We start from the raw sequence: 20,479 nt of genomic DNA, 5'->3' as shown, positions 1-20,479 counted from the left end.
TTCAATAGAATCAATTTAGGTTTTTTGTTTGTTTTGTTTTGACTTGATTTCTAAGTATTGCTCTATGCACCCTCCCTCTTACTAACTTTCCAAAGCTACATTTTCTAAATAAGTCTCCCAAATCTAAATTATTTTATAAGTTCCTTAGTTCTATATTTTCCCTTATTTACTTGAATTACCAAAGGCCTTTTCTCTGCCTTGTTTTTTTTTGTTTTTGTTTTTTTAAAAAAAGGTAACAGGGACTTCCCTGGTGGTCCAGTGGTTAGAACTCCTCGCTTTCACTGCTGAGGGTGCGGGTTCAGTCCCTGGTTGGGGAACTAAGATCCTGCAAGCCATGCAGTGTGGCCAGAAAAAAAAAAAAGGTAACATCTTCTACATAGAAAATGTAGAGAATGACAGAAAATCACACAGGAAAAAAATTAAAATAAACTATAATTCCACCAAGTACACATAACTATTGTTAATATTCTGGTCATATTCAGTCAACGCTGGAATCACACCATATATACTACATCATTAAGTACTCTTCTAAATCAGAATTCTTAAATATTTGCATAGTATACCCAAGGATTACCATAATTTACTTAACCAAGCTCTTGGCTAAATTTTTTTTAACACGAAACGTTTGAAAACCAGTATCTCTTACTTACTTCTTGGTACCAAATTAGAGCACAATAAAAATAACTACCTAGATAGATAGATAGATAGTTAGATAAACAGACAGATAAAAAAGCAAACAAAACAGAAACCAACCACATGCCAAAAACTGTAAGGTCATAATAGTTCCATTCTTTTAATTATATAGTATGATCCTTTTCTAATTAACTATTCTATTGAAATGTTATTCAGCTTTACCCGCTTCACTGTGTTTTTTGTGCCTTCATTGTGTTTTAGGGAGCTTTCTATATGTCACCTAGGTGGAGCTTTATATTAACCTATTTAGTGTTTCAAGCAAATGATTAAACAAAACAAAAATAACTTAGATATGTAACAAACTAGCAATCCTAGATTCATATATTTCAATACTAAAAACATTTGAATTTTAATTTACCTTGAACAAATTTGACACAGTGATTGAAGAGAAACACTGGGCATATAAGTTAGGGCAGCATTGTAACACAACAAAAGGAATGTCAACACTTCAAACCTAAAGATAAACCAAAAGAGTATTTACAAATCTTGAGAATTCTAAGAAGTCAACTGTAATTAAGCAAGCATTGGGGAGGGATATTATGTTACAGAACAGACCTGTACAATATAATCACACCAATAAGAATACAAAACTGAAAGGAAAAAGTAACAGTCATGTGAAAATTATCTTAAAAATTCAATGTTCCAGATGACATCTGAAGCAAAGTGTAAGTGACAAATCAGGAAGATGTGTTTTTCTCTTGTATAAAATGACTCAACATTTTAAAAATTGTTACATACAACTCATTAAACATTATTTATAAATCTACTGAAATAATTTCTTAAAAAATCAGCACGGTACAATAGCAGGTTATGTCTCCACAGTATACCTATTCTGTGCTGTCAGCATCTCCCTTTGGGGGTGAGGTCCGCTGTACACAACTTTTGACAAGCCATGCTGGGACAGGGCGCTCTCGGTCAGAGCCATGGACCCAATGCTGGAAGGCTAAAGAAAAGACATGTGAATAAAGAAAAAACCGTTCTGTTGAAGATGTGGTATTTAGAATATATACACCAGTAAGAATGACTGCCATGAACATCATACATCTTAGAAATATTCAGATTGCCTACTGAGTATTCTGCTCAAAGATTAACAAATAATTAAAAACAAACCACAAATAGAAATACAAAATAGTTTAATTTTAAAAATTCTACCCCAGAAAAACATAATTGCCACACATAAAAAATCTAATCTTATCTGTCAGGAGAAGGGGAAAATATTTCAAAATGAATACTTTTAATAGATCTTTTACAATCAGGTTTTAGTTTTATGTTTTTGATTGCCCATTTTTACTTTGGGAATAGCCAATACTTTGTGTGGTGTTTTATACTTTTTAGGGCACTAATAAACTGATCAAATTTTTTGTCTCAATAACCAGACCCTAATTTATAGCAACTTCAAATCTTAGGACCAATAAACTTACTTTGATAAAAATGTCACTTACCTCATGATATACAGATGGTTTGGATAAAGATGGAATCGTAAAACTCAATACTTTGCTATGTCCCTGTTTGTCAACTATTTCCTACAAAAGTGAAAGAAAATATCTTACAATATTTATTTTTTACACATAAATTTAAAAGCTGAATTTAAACTGTTAGTCTAAAAAAAAAAAAGACATGAGAAGAAAGGAATTTTAAATTCATCTAAAATCTTAAACTATGATAATCGATTATTCACAAATACTAAGAGTTAACCTTCTCCTTAAAATATAAGTAACACAGTTTTAAGGATGAAATACAGATGTAGTGTGGTAATAATCATTGATTTTTTCTCATGTAAAAAGTTCTACTTTCTAAACCAATTAACATAGTTATGAAATACAATATGAAATGACCCTTAATTTTTTTTCCACTTTAAAAACCTTACGTATGTATCTAGAATATTGTACTATTTAATATACAAACACTATTACTAATGCAAACTATATATTTTAAATCAATGGTGTGAAGTCTGGAGACAGTCCAGATTTTACAGAATTATTAGTGGTAGATATTAGACTAGATCTTTTCTCCCAAACTTTCTGTGAAGGTCACAACAGACAATTTATAGACAGTGGATTTTAAGTTTAAAAAATTTAAAACTCAACACTGATATTTTCAGATACCTCCATAAAATTATTTAAATGGACTGATTTTTAGTCTCCAATCAATCAAAAAATGTATATTTACATAATTGTATGTATGCCCATATAGCCTTCAACCTCCATAAAGTTATTTTTGGGAGACTGAGCTATGAGTCATTTGATGTATTAAAAACAAATATTAGCTTTACTAAAATGAAAAATTGTTGCCATTATGTGTTCATTTTTGTTGAAAGGGTTATATGCTTGGCTTTTGTCCGAAAACATTTTGTTAACTACATTAAATACAAACCAAATTGTAAACCCCTAGGAGAAGAGCTTCAATGCATCCACTGCTATGCACATTTCTGCTGGCTGAGACAGCAAGGTAGCACCAAATCAGTTCTGGAAGAAACTGCAGTGTAAATCGAAGCAACTGTTCCTCTCCACTGCGATAGAATTCAAAGAGCTGGTGACAGACAGGTTCTAGCAACTAGAAGAAAGACAAAATATTCATTCAAGGACTGGACTGTATTTGAATGACACTGATATATGAAATATAAAAGGTTTTCCCTGATTGGTAATTACTGAAATATACAAATGTTTCCATTTTTTGGAAGCACAAAACTATTCACAGCTAAGCTATTTAGTAATAAACTCCAGTGGAAGGCCAAACTGCAAACTAAGTGGATACTGAAGCACTTTATAAACTCTAAAACATTCTGTAGCTCGAAGGTAGTATTGTTATTAAAACCATATCTTTTAAAATTCCTAAAATAGATAGGTTGTGAGAAGTTTCTTCCTGAATATCCTTGCTTCCAGATAAAACATATCAATATAAATCATTGGCTACAGGGTTGGAGAAATTGAAAGGAGAGTCCTAGGGAGTTACTGTCTCATTGCCTTCCTGAGTTATAACTAGGCAGCATCGGACAGCAATGACCAGTATGTGGAGGGAAAAGCTGAATAATATAAAGCCCCTAGGTCTAGTTTCTTACCATAACCATGGTTAATTGCCCCTGGATGATCTAAACGTTGCTATCATTTTATTTTAAACGTGATTTGGACTTACTGATAGCCTTTTTTTCCCCCCACCACACTCCCCCAGTTACCCAGTTAACAGAGCTGACTGTATCTTTATAACAGACCTTTTTTAAAAAATCAGAAAGTCAAGATAAGAGACTCTTATAGGTAAGTATTATCTTAAAGCATATATAATCATCACACACAAGTCATTAACGAATATGTCAGGGCTACTTTTCAAACAAGCAGGCTACTATTATATTTTCAGCGAACAGGAGTTCATTCACTTCACTAACTTAGGCAATAGATTGACGTCAATTTACGAAACAGATTTTCTACTACCAATAATTGGAATGAACAGGAACTAAAGTGGATGTTTTGATTTCAAAAAAGTTCAATATGTAAAGCAAACCGGGTATAATTAAAGTCAGTATTACAGAAAAAGTTATACCTTAATAAATATTGACTAAATCAAACTGGTCTTTCCTATTGAAAAACTATCTTCTGACAGTTAAGGAACATTTTTCCACTCTCAGAATGGTCATCAGAGTGCAACAGGTGTCCACTGTGGCATGGCAAAGGCAACAGAAAACTGGAGGGTCAGAGGCAAAGTAGCCCCATTCACAGATAGCAAGAAAAGTTTTTAGGGTAGGAATTTGGAAGAATGGAGAGGGAGATGGTGGAAGAAAGACTGGTAGGGGAATGTTTAGCTTTCAGGGTGGAGTTTTAAAAATTTCTTTGTGGACCAGGGTCAATAATCTTGTATTGTGGTGTAATATCGCTCATCTCTAAATACCAGGGACAGCTTTGATTAAATCAATTAATATAGTCTAAAAAATATTTGCAAACTTGTGAAACTTTATGCTGAAAATTTATTCAATAGGCTGCATGAACACATAATCAATTTTAATCAAAACACTCCAAAAGGCCTTTTAAACTGGTTTAAAGTCTAAAATTAAATGGAGTTTTGGTTTATGAAAGCAGAACCAAATGAAGACAGATTCAAAAGGGATGTAGAAGTTACATATTGCAATGAGATTAGATGAAATTATGCATATCAAACCATTAGAGGTAAATACCAGTATCTGTGCAGGATTTTACAGCTTGCAAAGTACGTTCACATATATGAACCCATTTAATTCCCACAATATTATATGGTACAATGTCATTACCCTCATGTATACTTTCTACATGAGGATATTGAGACAAAGAAGCTATCAACTAAAACCAAAAAATCACACAGCTCACGAAAGTCAGACTGAAGCCAAGGCTTTCTAACTCCTTTATAAACATACCTGAAAAATGTCAGAAAAGAATAAAACAATATACAATGTGGGAAACACAATCAGTGTTTGACTTATCTAACCTGAATATATTTGAGACAAGCAATGGAGCATTAGAACATGCTGTATTCCTAATGTCTTGCTTGAATTTTTGAATTATTTTCTCATGAAAACATTGTTATACTTGGTGGGTAGGTTTCATAATACTGTTAAGAGAGAACTGCACCTCAAGTATATTTTGATGTGTTAAATGGCCTTTTTATGGTCTAATCATAATGTACCTTCTTTCCATTCTAAAATACATTCTGAATTCTAAAACAACTGAGTTACAAATGAACTTTTACAACAATCTATTCATAAGTAAGAAGCTGTATCTTAGGAGAGAATTTTAATGGTAAAAAATGTATCATAAAAATGCCTTTAAATGACTAAAGCAGGGATAAAAGATGGAAAAGAGCTAAGTTTGGGTAAATTCACAAGAGAATCTTCCAAACCTTTTTTGCATTGAACAATTACTGAGAATACAGGTAGGAAACAGATACAGAAAAGTTGGAGGGCACTACTCTTCAGGTGCCAGTAGCCAATGAACTGACCTCCTCTCACTCTGGGCTTGCTATGCCTAGAACACCAAAAAGATTTTATGTGGCTTTTTCAAAAAAAAACAGCTGGTTTCATAACAGACTTGAGCATTGTTAGCCTCTAATCCTATGCCTAGCTTAGTCAATTAAAAGCACTGATTAAGGAAATTTCATTGTATCCATAAACTTCCTCTTCACAGTTTCTTGAGCCTGCCACACACACCACAACTGCCTCAGGGCGTTTGCACTTACTATTCCCTCTCTGGAAAGCTCTTGCCCCAGTTTTATTTTCTTCCTCTAATTCTTTCAGACCTTAATTCAACCATCACCTCCTCAGTCCCAACACATACTTCCCCTACTCTGCTTTATTTATCGTCACAGTTTTATCACTGACATTTTATTATACATTTAGGTATTTGTTTAATGTTTCTTTCACCTACCAGAATACAAGTTCTAATCTATAAGATAAAGAATTTGTTCTATTTTGTTCACTGCTACATTTCTAAGTGATTTCTGGCACACTATATGTGTTCAATAAATATTTATTAAATGAATTTAACTAAACAATGAAAAAGTACTACTTGTAAAATCCGAATACCAAATTTCCCAGACTTCAAATAACAGCAGAATCAACGTTCCAAATTTCAAAAATGCCAAAAGACAATGACGTCAACTTTTCGGGAATATCTCCACTTTAAGACACAAAATGTTCTAAAGAGCAAAAGGAAGGTTATGATGTTAAAGTAGACAGTGCTATATTTTAGAAGCACTTCTAAGTACATTTTTAAAGACTGAGTTGTCTTTTTAAGAATACAGAATACACACTGTCTTTACCACATTCATCAGGCTAAAAACATAGAACAAACTTACATGCAAAACCTCCTAAACCAGTGCTTCTGAAAGTGTGGTCCAGGGACTGAAGACCATCTACAAACTATTACCAGTCCTCAACAATATAAATACAGAAATTGAGAGGAAATATTTTAAAACTTTTATAGCAACTTGATATGGCTGCAATAACCAAGAGGGTGATCAGCAGACTTATTGAACAGAGTATGGATCAGTTAGGGGTTATCAAATTTATGTGGTACCTCGCATGTGATGTGAGTTGCATACTTGTCATGCACATTAGGTACACATATTGCTCTGTGAGAGATTGGGAAAAAAATTTTAAACTGGTACTTCACCACAAATAGTTTGAGATATACTGCCCTGAGCCATTAGAGCTCACTGTCATCTGAATGAAAGAAATGCTATGAACCAAACTAGCCTATCAGAAATTTACCTCTATCCAAAGCAGCCTGGTTAAAACACACTTCATTAGAGACATAATTTTTAAGTCTTTCAAAATACTGAGCAGTAAATGATAAATAAGACTTAGTTTGTTTAAAAAAAATACTAAAGCACACAGCTATACTTGCTCCATTTGGTAAAATAATTCTCAAATAAACATGGAAAACTGTAAAACAGCTTCTACCCAAATACTTCAAAAACTAAAACCCTTCAAGAAAACAAGCTATTATACAAATTAAGAAGCTCTGGGAAGGAGGAAGGGACAAGCAAAATATGACTGCTCTATTTAGTTATTCCAGTTAAAGTTTTTGTCTTGTCAATATAATCCCTAATCTTTTTTTCAGCACCTAAAATTCATAATCTTTATAATCTTCTTTATGGAATAATCAGTAGAAGCTGGGTTATTCTAGACCCCCTCCAAAAGAGGTTACCTACTCAAATAACAAAAGACTCTAGTTTTGATAGTTTCATCCCAAAGGCATATAGGTCCACATAGGACTAGACGCCAGGGTGTAAGTTGTTTTACCCCTAGATAATAGGATTAGTGGTCTTAGAGCCTATCGTTTCACTTACCAAACTCAAGTATAAAAAGAATGTATACCTCATACTCCTCCTCTCTACTCCACCTCTTTCCATTCCCACTGACACTGCCCTAGTTCAGGTTCTCAACAGCCCTCCTACACTGTTGTCATAGCCTCCTAGTCTTCTTGCTTTCATTTTTTCCATTCTCCAATCTGTCCTCCACATAGCCACCTTCCTAAAACAATAATCTGGTCAAGTCATCAGCACAAAAAAAGTCTAAACTGCTTATGATGGAACTCTAGGCCCGCCATGGTTACAACCTAAACCTATCTTTCCAGCTTCAGTTCCCAACAGTCTTTCATCTCTTGTTAACTACTGCATTAGCCTATTTGCTTTTATCTGAATGCCATGCCTTTTGATTTTCCTCACTATTTCCAATCCTTACCTATTATATTTCTACTATGAATGGTGGGATTTATAAGCACCAGAATCTGGAGCATAGATCATTTTGTCACCTTCAAACTAAATTTGCTATCTAAAAAAGAAAAGGAAATGCGGGGTGGGGTGGAGGGGCGGGCAGAGAAAAGAAGAAAGGACTGGGAAAAACACCAGCAGGACCAAATTACTTGCTACTCCTCAAATACCTCACATTTTCTCAGGTCTCCATATACTATCCCTACAGCTTGAAATGTCCTTTTACTTTCCACACCTGGAAAACATGTGCAAATCCATCTAGACTCAGTTAGGCATTGCCTTGAAAGCATGTATTTACATATTTCCTCCCTTTCCTCTTACGGGATAAAGACCATGTGCTATTATTCATCTTTGATTTTCTGTTGCCTAGCACTGTAGCTGGCTCATAATGGGCACACAAATATTTGCTGAATGAATGAATGAATGCAGTGACCCAGACTTTCCAAGGCTATCTCCAGCAAGACAGATAGATATATAGATAGGTAGACAGACAGATACCTACATACATAATACATAGGTAGATGAGCAGGAACATGTTCAGAGGTGGCTTTGGAATATGGTAACAATTCTATTTCTTGGCCTGGGTGATGGTACACTGGAGCTCATTTTATTATAATTTTTTTTATTCTGCCATTTTTCTGCACATAAAGTATTCTTCTCTTATCCCTCTATCCACTTCTCAAAAGTAATCAGCTAAACACTCCAGAATATATATTACAATTCTTTAAACTATACTTTTCTTACCCTTTTTAATATATGTGTTATTTTTCACAGTAACAAAGTAAAAAATCAATCAAATGAATACTACTAGCACAATAAACTGTTCGAGTACTTACCTCACTTTGTGGCTCCTGGATAACTTTATAGAGAGATGAAACTAAAGAACTCTTGTCTTTCAAATTTGTAGCATAATTTGGTAAAGATGTTTCTGGTAGTGTCTAAACAAATTTTAAAAAATACATTTTATTTTTATGAAATGTCCAGAATAGACAAATCCAAATACAGAAAGCAGATTAGTTGTTGCCAGAGATTGGGGACGGGGAATTGGGAGAAGGAAGAATTGGGAGTGACTAATGAGGTATGGAGTTTCTTTTGGAGGTGATGGAAATGTCCTAGGATTAGATGTTTGTGTTAGTGGCACAACATTGTAAAACCACTAAAAACCACTGTATTTTCACCTTAAAATAGTGAATTTTTCATTATGTGAATTATATCTCAACAAAAAAATTGTAAAAATAAAATAAAAGATATATTTAATCCTCAACATCAACAGGGACATAAATTCACATCAACACTTCATCTTTGATCACAGTTTGGGGTTAGAAATAAGAATACAAATCATTTGTAAAGCCAGAGATACATTTTTTTGTAGCATTATACAGGTTACCAATCTTATTAGCAGTATTTTATCCTGTTTCTTAATAAACATGTTATATAAGGATCTAATGTTTCAAACCTTAAAGCCACAGATCATCTATCAAAGTAACTCCTGAGTTACATGTTGTGACTGTTAAGTAAGACTGTTCTACTTTACAGAATTAGGGGGAAATTTTTTACTTCTCAGAACTGGAGAAAAAGATAGCCACACTACCAACAAACTAGTGTTCTTAATGCCATTTAAAATATCAGCAACTAATCACAGAGCCACCCTTTCAGAAAGGACACTATGACCAGAGAGGAATGGGAAGAGATAAAACTCCAGTAGTAAGTCAGATGGTTTAGGATAAAAGTAGTACGGAAATCTGAAGAAAAAAAACAAAAACCCACTTCATTATAACAAACGATAAAAACCTATCCTTCTAGAGTATACCCCTTCCTTAACAACTTCTGTCTCCCAAGTCATTATTTTTTCCCATGAAAATTATTTCTATCAATCAACCAATTAATCAACAATGTTAATCCTGCAGTAGATATAATGTCTCAAGATATTGCTAACAGTCATTCCAAGATATACACTATTTCTCACATGTCCCACATCCTAGTATTTCATGACTTAAAATGGGTTATGGTTAGTGTATATAGGTGTGTGTGTGCATAAACAGACATAGAAAATTAAACAGCATTAATTTTTATAATAAGGACATTTGGTTCATTTTTACCCTACTGTGAACTCCTTGAGGGCAAGAACTATCTTATCTTTCCATCCACAGCATCCAGCACAAAGCCTCGTACTCAAATCTTTGAAGACATTTATATAGATGAACAAAATAAGAAATAAATACTGTCACTGTTTACTCTTCAGTAGATTCTTTAAAAATAGGTCACATTTCACCTTAGGATATATAAGTGAATAGCTTCTTTTTTTAATTTATTAAGATAGTTTTGTTTACCAGAATGGTAAGTAAATGTGAACTATCTGGGAACCTTCAACAATTCTTCCGGGGCGGGGCAGCGGGGGGGAAGCGGGGAGTTTCACTGCAGCTGCTTACACAAAGAGGAGATTAGGGCTTTCTTCAGTATTTCAAAAGCATGTAGCAAAAGATTTCCAGGCAACATTCCATTTCCGTTATTTGATCAAGGGTAACCTAATATTGGTGGAATTTATATAAAAGGGAATAATAGTCAAATAAACAACAGATTTCCAATCACCTGAATGACAACGAACCTAAGTATACATGTAAAACACATTAATATATGTGTGTGTATGTGCACACGTGCACATGCGTGTCTAAACATAAAATTTTAAACCAAGTGAATTGAAAAATAAATCTCAAAAAATGATTAGTGAATAGAAAGATTATTACATACACTATCTAGGCTAAAACTGGAAGAGTCATTAAAAATGTGAACTACAATTTTCAGTTTATGTATCAATTAACCCTCATGAGGTAAAATATTTTTTGTGAAACAGCCAAAAGCAAAAGGACAGCTCTTTTCTGAAAAGACAAGTTCTAGAAAATATCCTGGGCCTAGGCTACTACTGCTAAATGAGAGGAAGGATTTCCTAAAAATTAGTGTAGTGGACTATTGTATTGTATCACAATTCTGTCATTATTTCATTTTGTGAATGTGGGAAAAGTTACTTTTGTCTATAGAAGGAGAGAAAATACAATTGCTGTGTTTATGAACGGTGCTTTGAAAACCTTAATATCTAAAAGAGCCTATGGATTTAAATACCATGACAGCAAACCTTTAAATTTTCTTACACTGTACTAATTCAAAGGTACTGGCCTTCTTAAATACCAGCTAAGCTTTCTCACTTTTCAGAAGGCAGAACTGGAGACAAAAGAAGTTATAATGGGAAATTATGGTAGGAAGTTAGTCTTGGCAAAATTTGAAGAAGACAGATGCTTCATACTAAAGTATCATTTGGCAGATGGCTTTTATAAAATGTAAGGAAGTGATATGGGTTGGGTGGAAGAGAATTAATGAAGATGGACAGATGGGTGGAGAACCAATAAATAAAACAATTCTGACCAACAACATTACACATAAGACTAGATTTTGAGTCACATATTGTGATTCAGTGACTACCAGAAAATCAAAAATCTGGCAGATAAATCTACGTATAACATTAAGAAAAACACAATACAATCTGAAAGATAATATTTTACAAATGAATATTTGAAAAGACAGAGATTGAACTAACTATTCATGAAACCTTAAAATAATGAAGTCTGAGTCTAATTCTCTTTGTTGGTATACTAAGAGAATATTAATGAGGGCCCATAGCTAGAGTAAATACTAGTTTTTCCAAAGGCAAAAAAGAAAAAAGAAAAAAAAATTGCACAAAGCAAACTGCACTGTCTTTGTGCATTTAAGAGAATGTAGAGTGAGGTTATGAGGTTGGGAGTTCAGACTGTACCCATGGAACAGTGCAGAGCTAAAATCATCTTCACAGACCACCTATTTCAGTTTTTCTGGTGACGATACTGAGACCCAAAGAAGTTATGTGATTTGTCCAACATCATAAAACCACCTAGAGGAACAATTATGATTAGACCAAAGGGTGTCTGACTTCTCAGCCCCATGTACTCTGTACCACTTACTTTATTAATCATGATGACCTTGGCCTTATTAGCACCACAGTTATTAGATTAAACAACCAAGCAGAGGCATAGATAGATAGATAGATGATCCCTAAACTTTATTTCTTAAATATTTTCAACAAAATATACAATTAACGTCACAAATCATTTCAAAAGACAAGATATTCAATTTTAAAAGTATACTTGGGAGATTTGTTCTCATGCACTTTCCTATCTTCTATCACTTTTACTATGCTGCTGATTTTGTCTGGTAACCTTAATCTCTTCATCAAACATAAAACAGAGCTGAATTGAACACACATTAACACAATTCAAAATAGTTTTCAGAAATGCCTACCAAATTAACCAAGGAATAGGAAATATCTTCCCTTATACTTGACAATAATTTAAATCATTTGTTATGTCAAATTGATTGAAAATTGGGTAAATTTAATTTTGGCGGGTTAGGGTAAAGTTAAATAACTTTTTATTTCATGGGGCCCAGGATTTTACTCCCCTCCTCTCAAGGAAAAGTTTCCTTCCCAGGAAGGGAAGGAAATAAACAAAAAGATGGGAAGGGAAGAGAATTAGTCATGATTTTCAGTTATTTGCCTTAATAGTTGATCCTCCCCTAAGCCCCACATCCTTTATCGAGCCCTCTTGACACAACTCCCATAGTAAAGAACGGCTAACTGGCTCTATTTGCTTTTGCAAACTTTACTTCATCATTAATATAAGAATGCCCTAGAAGTGGTATTCAACTGTTAAACTTGACAATTTTAATCAACTTGCCAAAAAAAAAAAAAAAAAAAAAATCATGGTAATGAACCATATTAAGCACTCTTGAAGCAGGAAAAAAGCTTAAAAACACAAAGACAACATATGTAGGAAAAAAAGGCACACACCAGATTTAATCAAACTATTAAAATATGTATACTATATACAGTGCCCTTTTATAAGTGCATGTATAACTACATCACTTTCTGATGAGTTAGGGGATCCACAGAAAGATATTCAATTCATGACTATAAAAGCTGAGAAAATGAAAACCTTTGTCATTCATCAGGATGAGATAATGACGGGTAAGGCCAGCTACAAAATTAACAGGAAACATTGCTTCTCTCAAGGACATACTGCAGCTAAAAAGTGTCATAACAACCTCCATTTTTGAATGACTACTGTATTCTTACTCAGTGAGAAGCCTTGTAATCTAAAATCATAGATATCAAGAACTTTGCCATTTAAACATATATCGGTAAGAATGAAACATCCCACTCTTGGCGGGAGGATCTAAGTCACCTAGACACAGAGAAGCAGGCTTCAGATAAGGGGTTTCTGAACCCAACATTCCACAAAGATGTTAACTTTGTAGTTCCCAAGACAACGTGACCCTGGGTCCACTTCACAGTCCAGGCCAGATTTTAACCCCATTACACATAGCTCTGCTTTGTTTTGAGTCTATCAAAATACTGTTTCATTTAAATTTCACCTCAACTCCACCTTTCCTGAAAATCCTATAACAATTTTATTTTTTCCTTTCTTTGGTGAGATGCCTACAGGGTACCTATTGTATAGTGTCCCTCACTGAAACAAGCCAATAAGTCTGACTTCTGTCCGAGGCCTTGGGCTAACTTGGCTGGACAAAAAATGACAATTTCAGCCCAAACCCTTCCTTCCTGTGGTTCATGATCAGGAAGCTCACATAATTATGTGTAACAGCAAGACCCAGAGGACAAAAAGAAGTTAGTTAACTGGTTAAAGGAACACTATTTTAACTATCATAAAGAAGAGTTCATGAGACAAGAAAACAGAGTTACATTTTTCTTCATCAACTAACCAAAATTTATAAACCGCTTATACAGGCACTGGGTTAGCCAACCAGAGAAAGATGCACTGATAGAAAGTTGGGCAAATATCTTCCCATCTTCTCCTTATCGTTTATCTGCCCACTCCCAGTGCCCCCCAAATTGGGAGAAACATTTCAACAGTGAATCTTTCATGGTGGTTGGAGAGAGTGACATCAACTTTCAGAGACTTTAACCATTCTTTGTGGTGCTGCCATAAAAGGGAGAAAACAAACTAAACTACTTGTTGAAAACAGGAGTCAATTTCCTAGGAAAGATTACTATGTGTAAATAATTCCCTAATAAGAGTTTTTGGAAAATTCTTTTGCTTCCACAGATATTTAGCTTTTTAGTCATTAAAAAAAAAAAAAGTCACTGGAATTTAAACCCCAGACACAACTTCCTTGGAATATAACTATTATATTAAAACAGTAAATATTACCTTAAACTCTGACAACCATTCCTCCACAACCCCTTTCTCTGAAGTGAACATCTTTCCACATCTGTTCTAAACCTTCAACCTGAAAATTAACATAGAAAAATGTTAAAATTTTGAATATATTTTCTTTATAATCAGATTACCAAGAATAGAAGTAATCCTATAAAATTTAGCTACTTTGTTACTTGTGAAACTAAAGCAGTTTCAAACATAAATTACTGGGTTCATTTCAAAACCAATGTGCACAAACAAGCATTAAAATGCAAGAATTTTGACAAAAGTATAAATATCACAACATGATGAAATTGGCTCTGCAATTTTTCATTTAGCTTTTAGTAATACCAGCTGCAAAGCATACTGGACTTTTTTCCCTAGTTTCAATTAAATAATTCCAAATAGATAATGCATCTTAAGAAAACTGCAGAGGGACTTCCCTCGTGGCGCAGTGGTTAAGAATCTGCTTGTCAATGCAGGGGACACGGGTTCCATCCCTGGTCCAGGAAGATCCCCCATGCCGCGGAGCGACTAAGCCCGTGTGCCACAACTACCGCGTGCCACAACTACCGTGTGCTGCAACTACTGAAGCCCCCGCGGCTAGAGCTCCTGCTCCGCAATGAGAGAAGCCACCACAATGAGAAGCCACCGCAATGAGAAGCCTGCGCACCGCAATGAAGAGTAGCCCCCACTCGCCGCAACCAGAGAAAGCCTGCACACAGCAGCGAAGACCCAACACAGCCAAAAATAAATTAATTAATACATAAATTTAAAAAAAAAAACTGCAGAAAACATTTTAAAACTGTGAAAATATAAAAAGACATGCATCCAAAACTAACTTTATAGAAAGCATTAATTTAATTTGTTTATATTTCAGTTCTTTACTACAGTAACAATCTATCTAGGTAAGCCACTTGGTTCCCTGAAAGCTTAATATTCATAAAACAAAAGTAAAAGTGGTAATATCCAAGATAATGACCTTAATCTTAACAACAGTTATTCATAAGATTGGAATTTACTTAAGTATAAATAAGAAAAAAGGAAGCTAAAGGAAATGCAAAACAAATTTATCTCAAGCAAAACTTTTGTCAAAGTACAATGTAGTTTTCTTCACCCATCCATCTATAGGAGAATGAACTTAAAAACTGTTTCTTGAGGGGAAACTTTATTAGCTCAAGCTGAATTTCCTAACCTCCTAAGTCAGGCACAAACCCTGCTTTATCCTTCTTAATTTTAATCAGCATTATCATGTAGTAGAAACCAGGACAGAACTGACAGAAACTGAATCCTGATTCTATTCTTATTTATACTATAACCTTGGGCAGGTTATTTGCCTTACTTTTTTCATTCACGAAATAGGGATAACCACAGTACCTACTTTCAATGGATTACTGTGAGAATTAAATGAAAAAATGTAAATAAAAGCATTTATTACAGTACCTTGCAATAAAAGTGTTATTACTGTGCAATATTATTATCGAAGAATATCAACTTGTATAGCCTCTGCTCGGCTGTCTATCAAAGTATACAGATACTTCTTAATGAACAACACAGGTTCTTACAAAGAATACATTCTAATGTTTCTGTTGTCTAATTTCCATTAAATTTTTCTAATTTCCATTAAAAAAATGGTTAAGAAAAATATATATATTCATTAATTCATTTATTCATACATGAAGAATTACTTGAGAGATATGCATTTTATTTTTTCAGGATAAAAAATAGCCCTTTTTTATTCTAAATTTTATCCTTGGATCAAGCCAGACTATTAGAAAACCACGTATTTGTACCATATTATTGATTTTATAGAACTGTCCATTCAAATAAACTGGGCTTTGGAATTATGCCCAAAATGTTACTGAAAACCCTGCTAGATCACGTTCTTCCCTTTAAAATCCAAAGGAGGAGAAAAATCACATCTTCATTTTTCAATACCAGGAAAAACTCTCCTGTAGAGTAAGTGGTTTACTTTTTCTTTTTTTTTTTAAATTGTAGTAGCTGATTTTTTTAAATTTATTTATTTTTATTTTTATTTTTGGCTGCATTGGGTCTTTGTTGCTGTGCACGGGCTTTCTCTAGTTGCAGTGAGCGGGGGCTGCTCTCGTTGCAGTGTGCGGGCTTGTCATGGCGGTGGCTTCTCTTGTTGCGGAGCACGGTCTCTAGGCGCACAGGTTTCAGTAGTTGTGGCACGTGGGCTCTGTAGTTGTGGCTCACAAGCTCTAGAGTGCAGGCTCAGTAGTTGTGGCGCACGGGCTCAGTTGCTCCGCGGCATGTGGGATCTTCCTGGACCAGGGCTCAAACCCGTGTCCCCTGCATTGGCAGGTGGATTCTTAACCACTGTGCCACCAGGGAAGTCCTGGTTTGCTTTTATATTATGGATACTGTGAATCTCATTACAGATTCTCTTTGCTTTGATTTTAATAAAATGGGAGTCAAAGTTTCTGCCCTAACTCTGTAAGCAGGCCAAGATTAATTTTATTTATCATTTTATATTATACACTTACCTTTACTTTCTTTCTACCTAGATCTACCTATTTTTATCCTGTTATACATGTTTGTGAAGCAAAATGAAGCAAGGTAAATATAAATGTACATGAGTTTTCTTTTGTATTTATCCACTGTTTATCTAGTAAATTAGGACAGAAAGCAATCACAAATAGAATGACACTACATCAAGTTACAGAGAATTGGGGAGGTAAAATTTTTACAAAAATTCAAAATAATTCTCCAGTTAAAATTAATTTTTAAAAGGTTAAAAGGAATCAAGAGGCATATGCAAATGGATCAAGAATAGTCAAAGCAATCTTGAAGAACAACAGAGTTGGAGGACTTGGATTTCTAAATATCAAGGCTTACTATAAAACTTACCAAAACCATAGTAATTAAGCCAGTGTGGTATTACTATAAAGTATTACCATATTATCATCATATTATCATTACCAAAAAAGAAAATGGAACAGTTTAGAGTGACCAGAAACAGACCTACACATACATGATCACCTGATTTATGACCGAAGTGACACTGTAATTCAGTAGGGAACGGGTAGTCTTTATAAAAGAATGGAACTAGGTCAACTGGACAGCTACATGGGGTACGGGGTGGGGAGAGAACCATAACCTATAGCTCATGCCATATGGAAAAGTCAGTTGCAGCTGGATCACAGATCTAATTTTAAAAAGTAAAACAAAAATTTTAGGAGAAAACATAAGAGAATACCTTCATAACCTTGGGGTAGGCAAAAAATTTTTAAATAAGAGGCACAAAAGCACTAATCATAAAGGGGTTTTTATAAATTGGATTCATTAAAAGTAAGAACTTCTGTCTGCCAACAAATGAATGGATAAGAAAATGTGATACACATACACACAAACACACACACAATGGAATATTATTCAGCCTTAAAAAGAAGAAAATCCTGCCATTTGCAACAAGATGGATGAACCTGGGGGACCTTACGCTCAGTTAAATAAGCCAGACAAAAAACACAAACACTGCAAGAGCTCACTTGTACGTGGAATCTAAAAAAGTCACACTCATGGTAACAGAGAGTAAAATGGTGGTTTCCAGGGGGGTGGGGGAAATGGGGAGATGTTGGCCAAAGGGTACAAACTTTCAGTTATAAGATGAATAAGTTCTGGTAACCTGATGTGCAGCATGGTAACCATAGTTCGTAATAATGTATACTTGAAATTTGCTAACAGAGCAGATCTTAAGTGCTCTCACCACACACACACACACACACAAAAATGGTAACTATGTGAAGTGATAGATTTGTTAATTAGCTTGATTGTCGTATATCAAAACACCACGTACACCTTAAATGTATATAATTTTTATTTGCCAATCATACCTCAATAAAGCTGCGGGTGGGGGGGAAGAGAAGAACTTCTATTCATCAAAAGATACTACTGTGAGAATGAAAAGGCAAAACCAAAGACTGGGAGAAGATACTTACAATTGGCATACCTGACTAAAGTCCCATATCCAGAACATATAAAGAACTCATAAATTATTACGAAAAAGGCAGAAAATTCAATAGGAAAAGCAAGCATGTCACTTATCCAAATGGAAACTTAATATAAAAGGTGCTTCAATTTGTTAGTCATCAGGGAAATATCACACACAAACACACACACACACACACACACACGCACTTACAAGTATGGATAGAATTAAAGAGATAGTACCAAGTGCTGAAAAAGATATGAAGCAACCAGAATAATTATACACAGCTAGCATGGACGTAAATTAGTACAGTATCTCGGAAAACACTTTGGCAATATCCTCTAATTGAACACATGCATACTCTAACAACTCCACACATAAAAATATACCTTACAAGGACTTCCCTGGTGGCCCGGTGGTTAAGAACCCGTCTGCCAATGTAGGGGACACGGGTTCGAGCCCTGGTCCAGAAAGATCCCACATGCCAAGGAGCAATAAGCCCGTGCGCCACAACTACTGAGCCTGTGCTCTAAAGCCCGTGAGCCACAACTACAGAGCCCATGTGCCACAACTACTGAAGCCCGTGAGCCTAGAGCCCGTGCTCCGCAACAAAGAGAAGCCACTGCAACGAAAAGTAGCCCCCACTTGCTGCAACTAGAGAAAACCCACGCGCAGCAACGAAGACCCAACACAGCCGAAAATAAATTAATTAATTTAAAAAATATATATATATATACCTTACAGAAATGTGAATATATGTCTCTGAAAGATATGTTCAGGAACATTCACAGCAGCAGTTTTTGTAAACAGTCAAAAACTAGAAAGAGACCAAGTGTCCATCAAGAGTAGGATGGATAAATTATAGTATATCATACATGGAGTTCTACACAACGACAATAAGCAAACTATAACTACATCAATGTCACAATATTGGGAAAAGGAAGGCAAACAAGAGTACCGCTATGCAATTGCATTTATATAAACTTCCAGAACAGGCAAAATTAATCAATTTTGTTAAAAATCAGAAGAGTGGTTGCTCTTGAGGCAGTTAATTCTTGGGTTCTGGTAATATTCTGTTTCTTGATCTAAGTGCTGATTACACAGGTGTGTTCATTTAGTGAAAATTCATCAAGCTGAACACTTATGTTTTGTGCAGTTTTCTGTATATATATTATACATTAGTAACACCAGACAGCTCCAGGTCTCTTATCATTCACTCGATAGAGATCAAATGGGAGCCCTCAATTGCATAACTGAGTTCACATGAATACTCAGTAAAATTGTCCCTCTCCATACTTCTTTGCCTTCCTCTGCAGAGCTCAAAAGGGAGACCTCAAAACAGCTCCCCCCAGAAACTTTCACAGCCTTGCCACCACTACCTGCCTCCACCAGGACTAAAGTCATTTTTCCTTCCCCCCTGTTGATGTCAGGAACCACAAGAAACTACAGCTCCCAGGTTACACTCAGCCCTTGCACACTGATCTTCGTAACTCTTTGTGGGCCCTCTATTTTACCTTCATCTCCTATTCCACTCTAATTCTGGAAGAAGGTTCTCTTTCACTGTGCCTTCTGGAATTGACAATCTGTTACCAGCAAAATCGTCTATATCTTCAACAGTTCTCTCACTGTCACTTTCTTCTTGTTCTAACAAGAAGCCTGGCTCTCCTCTGAAGACACTACTTTCCCTGCAATCTTCTCAAAGAGGACTGCTTTTTCTCTCATAGCCCTGGAAGAAACCACTGGCCCTAGAGGTAATATTACCATTTCAGATCATTCTCCCTCTCTCCCCTCGAACCATCCACCCAACGCTGTTCCGAAACTCAAAGCTGTCATCTATCATTCAATCCCTCCCTTTCGTTTCTAGATGATTTTAGCTCTGGCTCACTGTCATGCTTTGAAACTACTCTTCCTTCTCACTCCCTGAACTCTTAATTCCTAAAAATCTCCTACAACAATACTGTCTTCTTCCCTGCCTCAGGAACTCAATCCTATGATCATAAACTAGACCAAACATCTATACTTTTAAATATTGAGCCAACCTGAAAGAACACCCAGTGGTCAAAGTTGGAACAATTTGAGCAACAGAACAAATAACGTAGTAGTGAATTATTACCTAACGTATAAAATAAATATACATGAGTCCATATTGATATAAATAAATGACTAAATAAATAAATAAATATTAGAGAATAAGAGACAAATCTTTTTTTCAGAAGAATTCCAAATAATATATATAGGTAATTCCCCCTCTAGGAGGAGTTTAGTCTCTGCCTCCCCAGCGAGAATGGGCTGGACATAGTGATTTCCTTCCAAAGAAGAGTATGGAAAGAGGAAAACAGTAACTTTATAGTGGAGAAATCTG

At 35.0% G+C, this 20,479-nt stretch overlaps 1 protein-coding gene across 5 annotated transcripts in view; it reads right to left on the bottom strand.

Annotated features, from left to right (window-relative positions):
* HYCC1 (hyccin PI4KA lipid kinase complex subunit 1) overlaps nt 1-20,479 on the bottom strand; it is a 91,705-nt gene that overhangs the window by 31,959 nt on the left and 39,267 nt on the right. For 4 of the 5 annotated variants that reach the window (XM_082472737.1, XM_082472734.1, XM_082472735.1 and 1 more), the window contains 6 exons: nt 14,181-14,259; nt 8,763-8,864; nt 3,067-3,246; nt 2,136-2,216; nt 1,521-1,636; nt 1,052-1,147 (listed from right to left, as the gene is read on the bottom strand). In XM_082472737.1, coding sequence (XP_082328863.1) covers nt 1,052-1,147; nt 1,521-1,636; nt 2,136-2,216; nt 3,067-3,246; nt 8,763-8,864; nt 14,181-14,231 — 626 coding nt within the window. In that variant the 5' untranslated portion in view covers nt 14,232-14,259. The remainder of the gene's footprint in view (nt 1-1,051; nt 1,148-1,520; nt 1,637-2,135; nt 2,217-3,066; nt 3,247-8,762; nt 8,865-14,180; nt 14,260-20,479) is intronic. The other variant, XM_082472736.1, reaches the window with a different exon arrangement.

The sequence above is a fragment of the Balaenoptera physalus genome (assembly GCF_965194825.1).
Source record: "Balaenoptera physalus genome assembly, chromosome: 8".
NCBI classification, from domain to species: domain Eukaryota; kingdom Metazoa; phylum Chordata; class Mammalia; order Artiodactyla; family Balaenopteridae; genus Balaenoptera; species Balaenoptera physalus.
The sequence above is the reverse complement of the archived record's forward strand: the minus strand, read 5'-3'. Positions and strand labels throughout refer to the sequence as shown.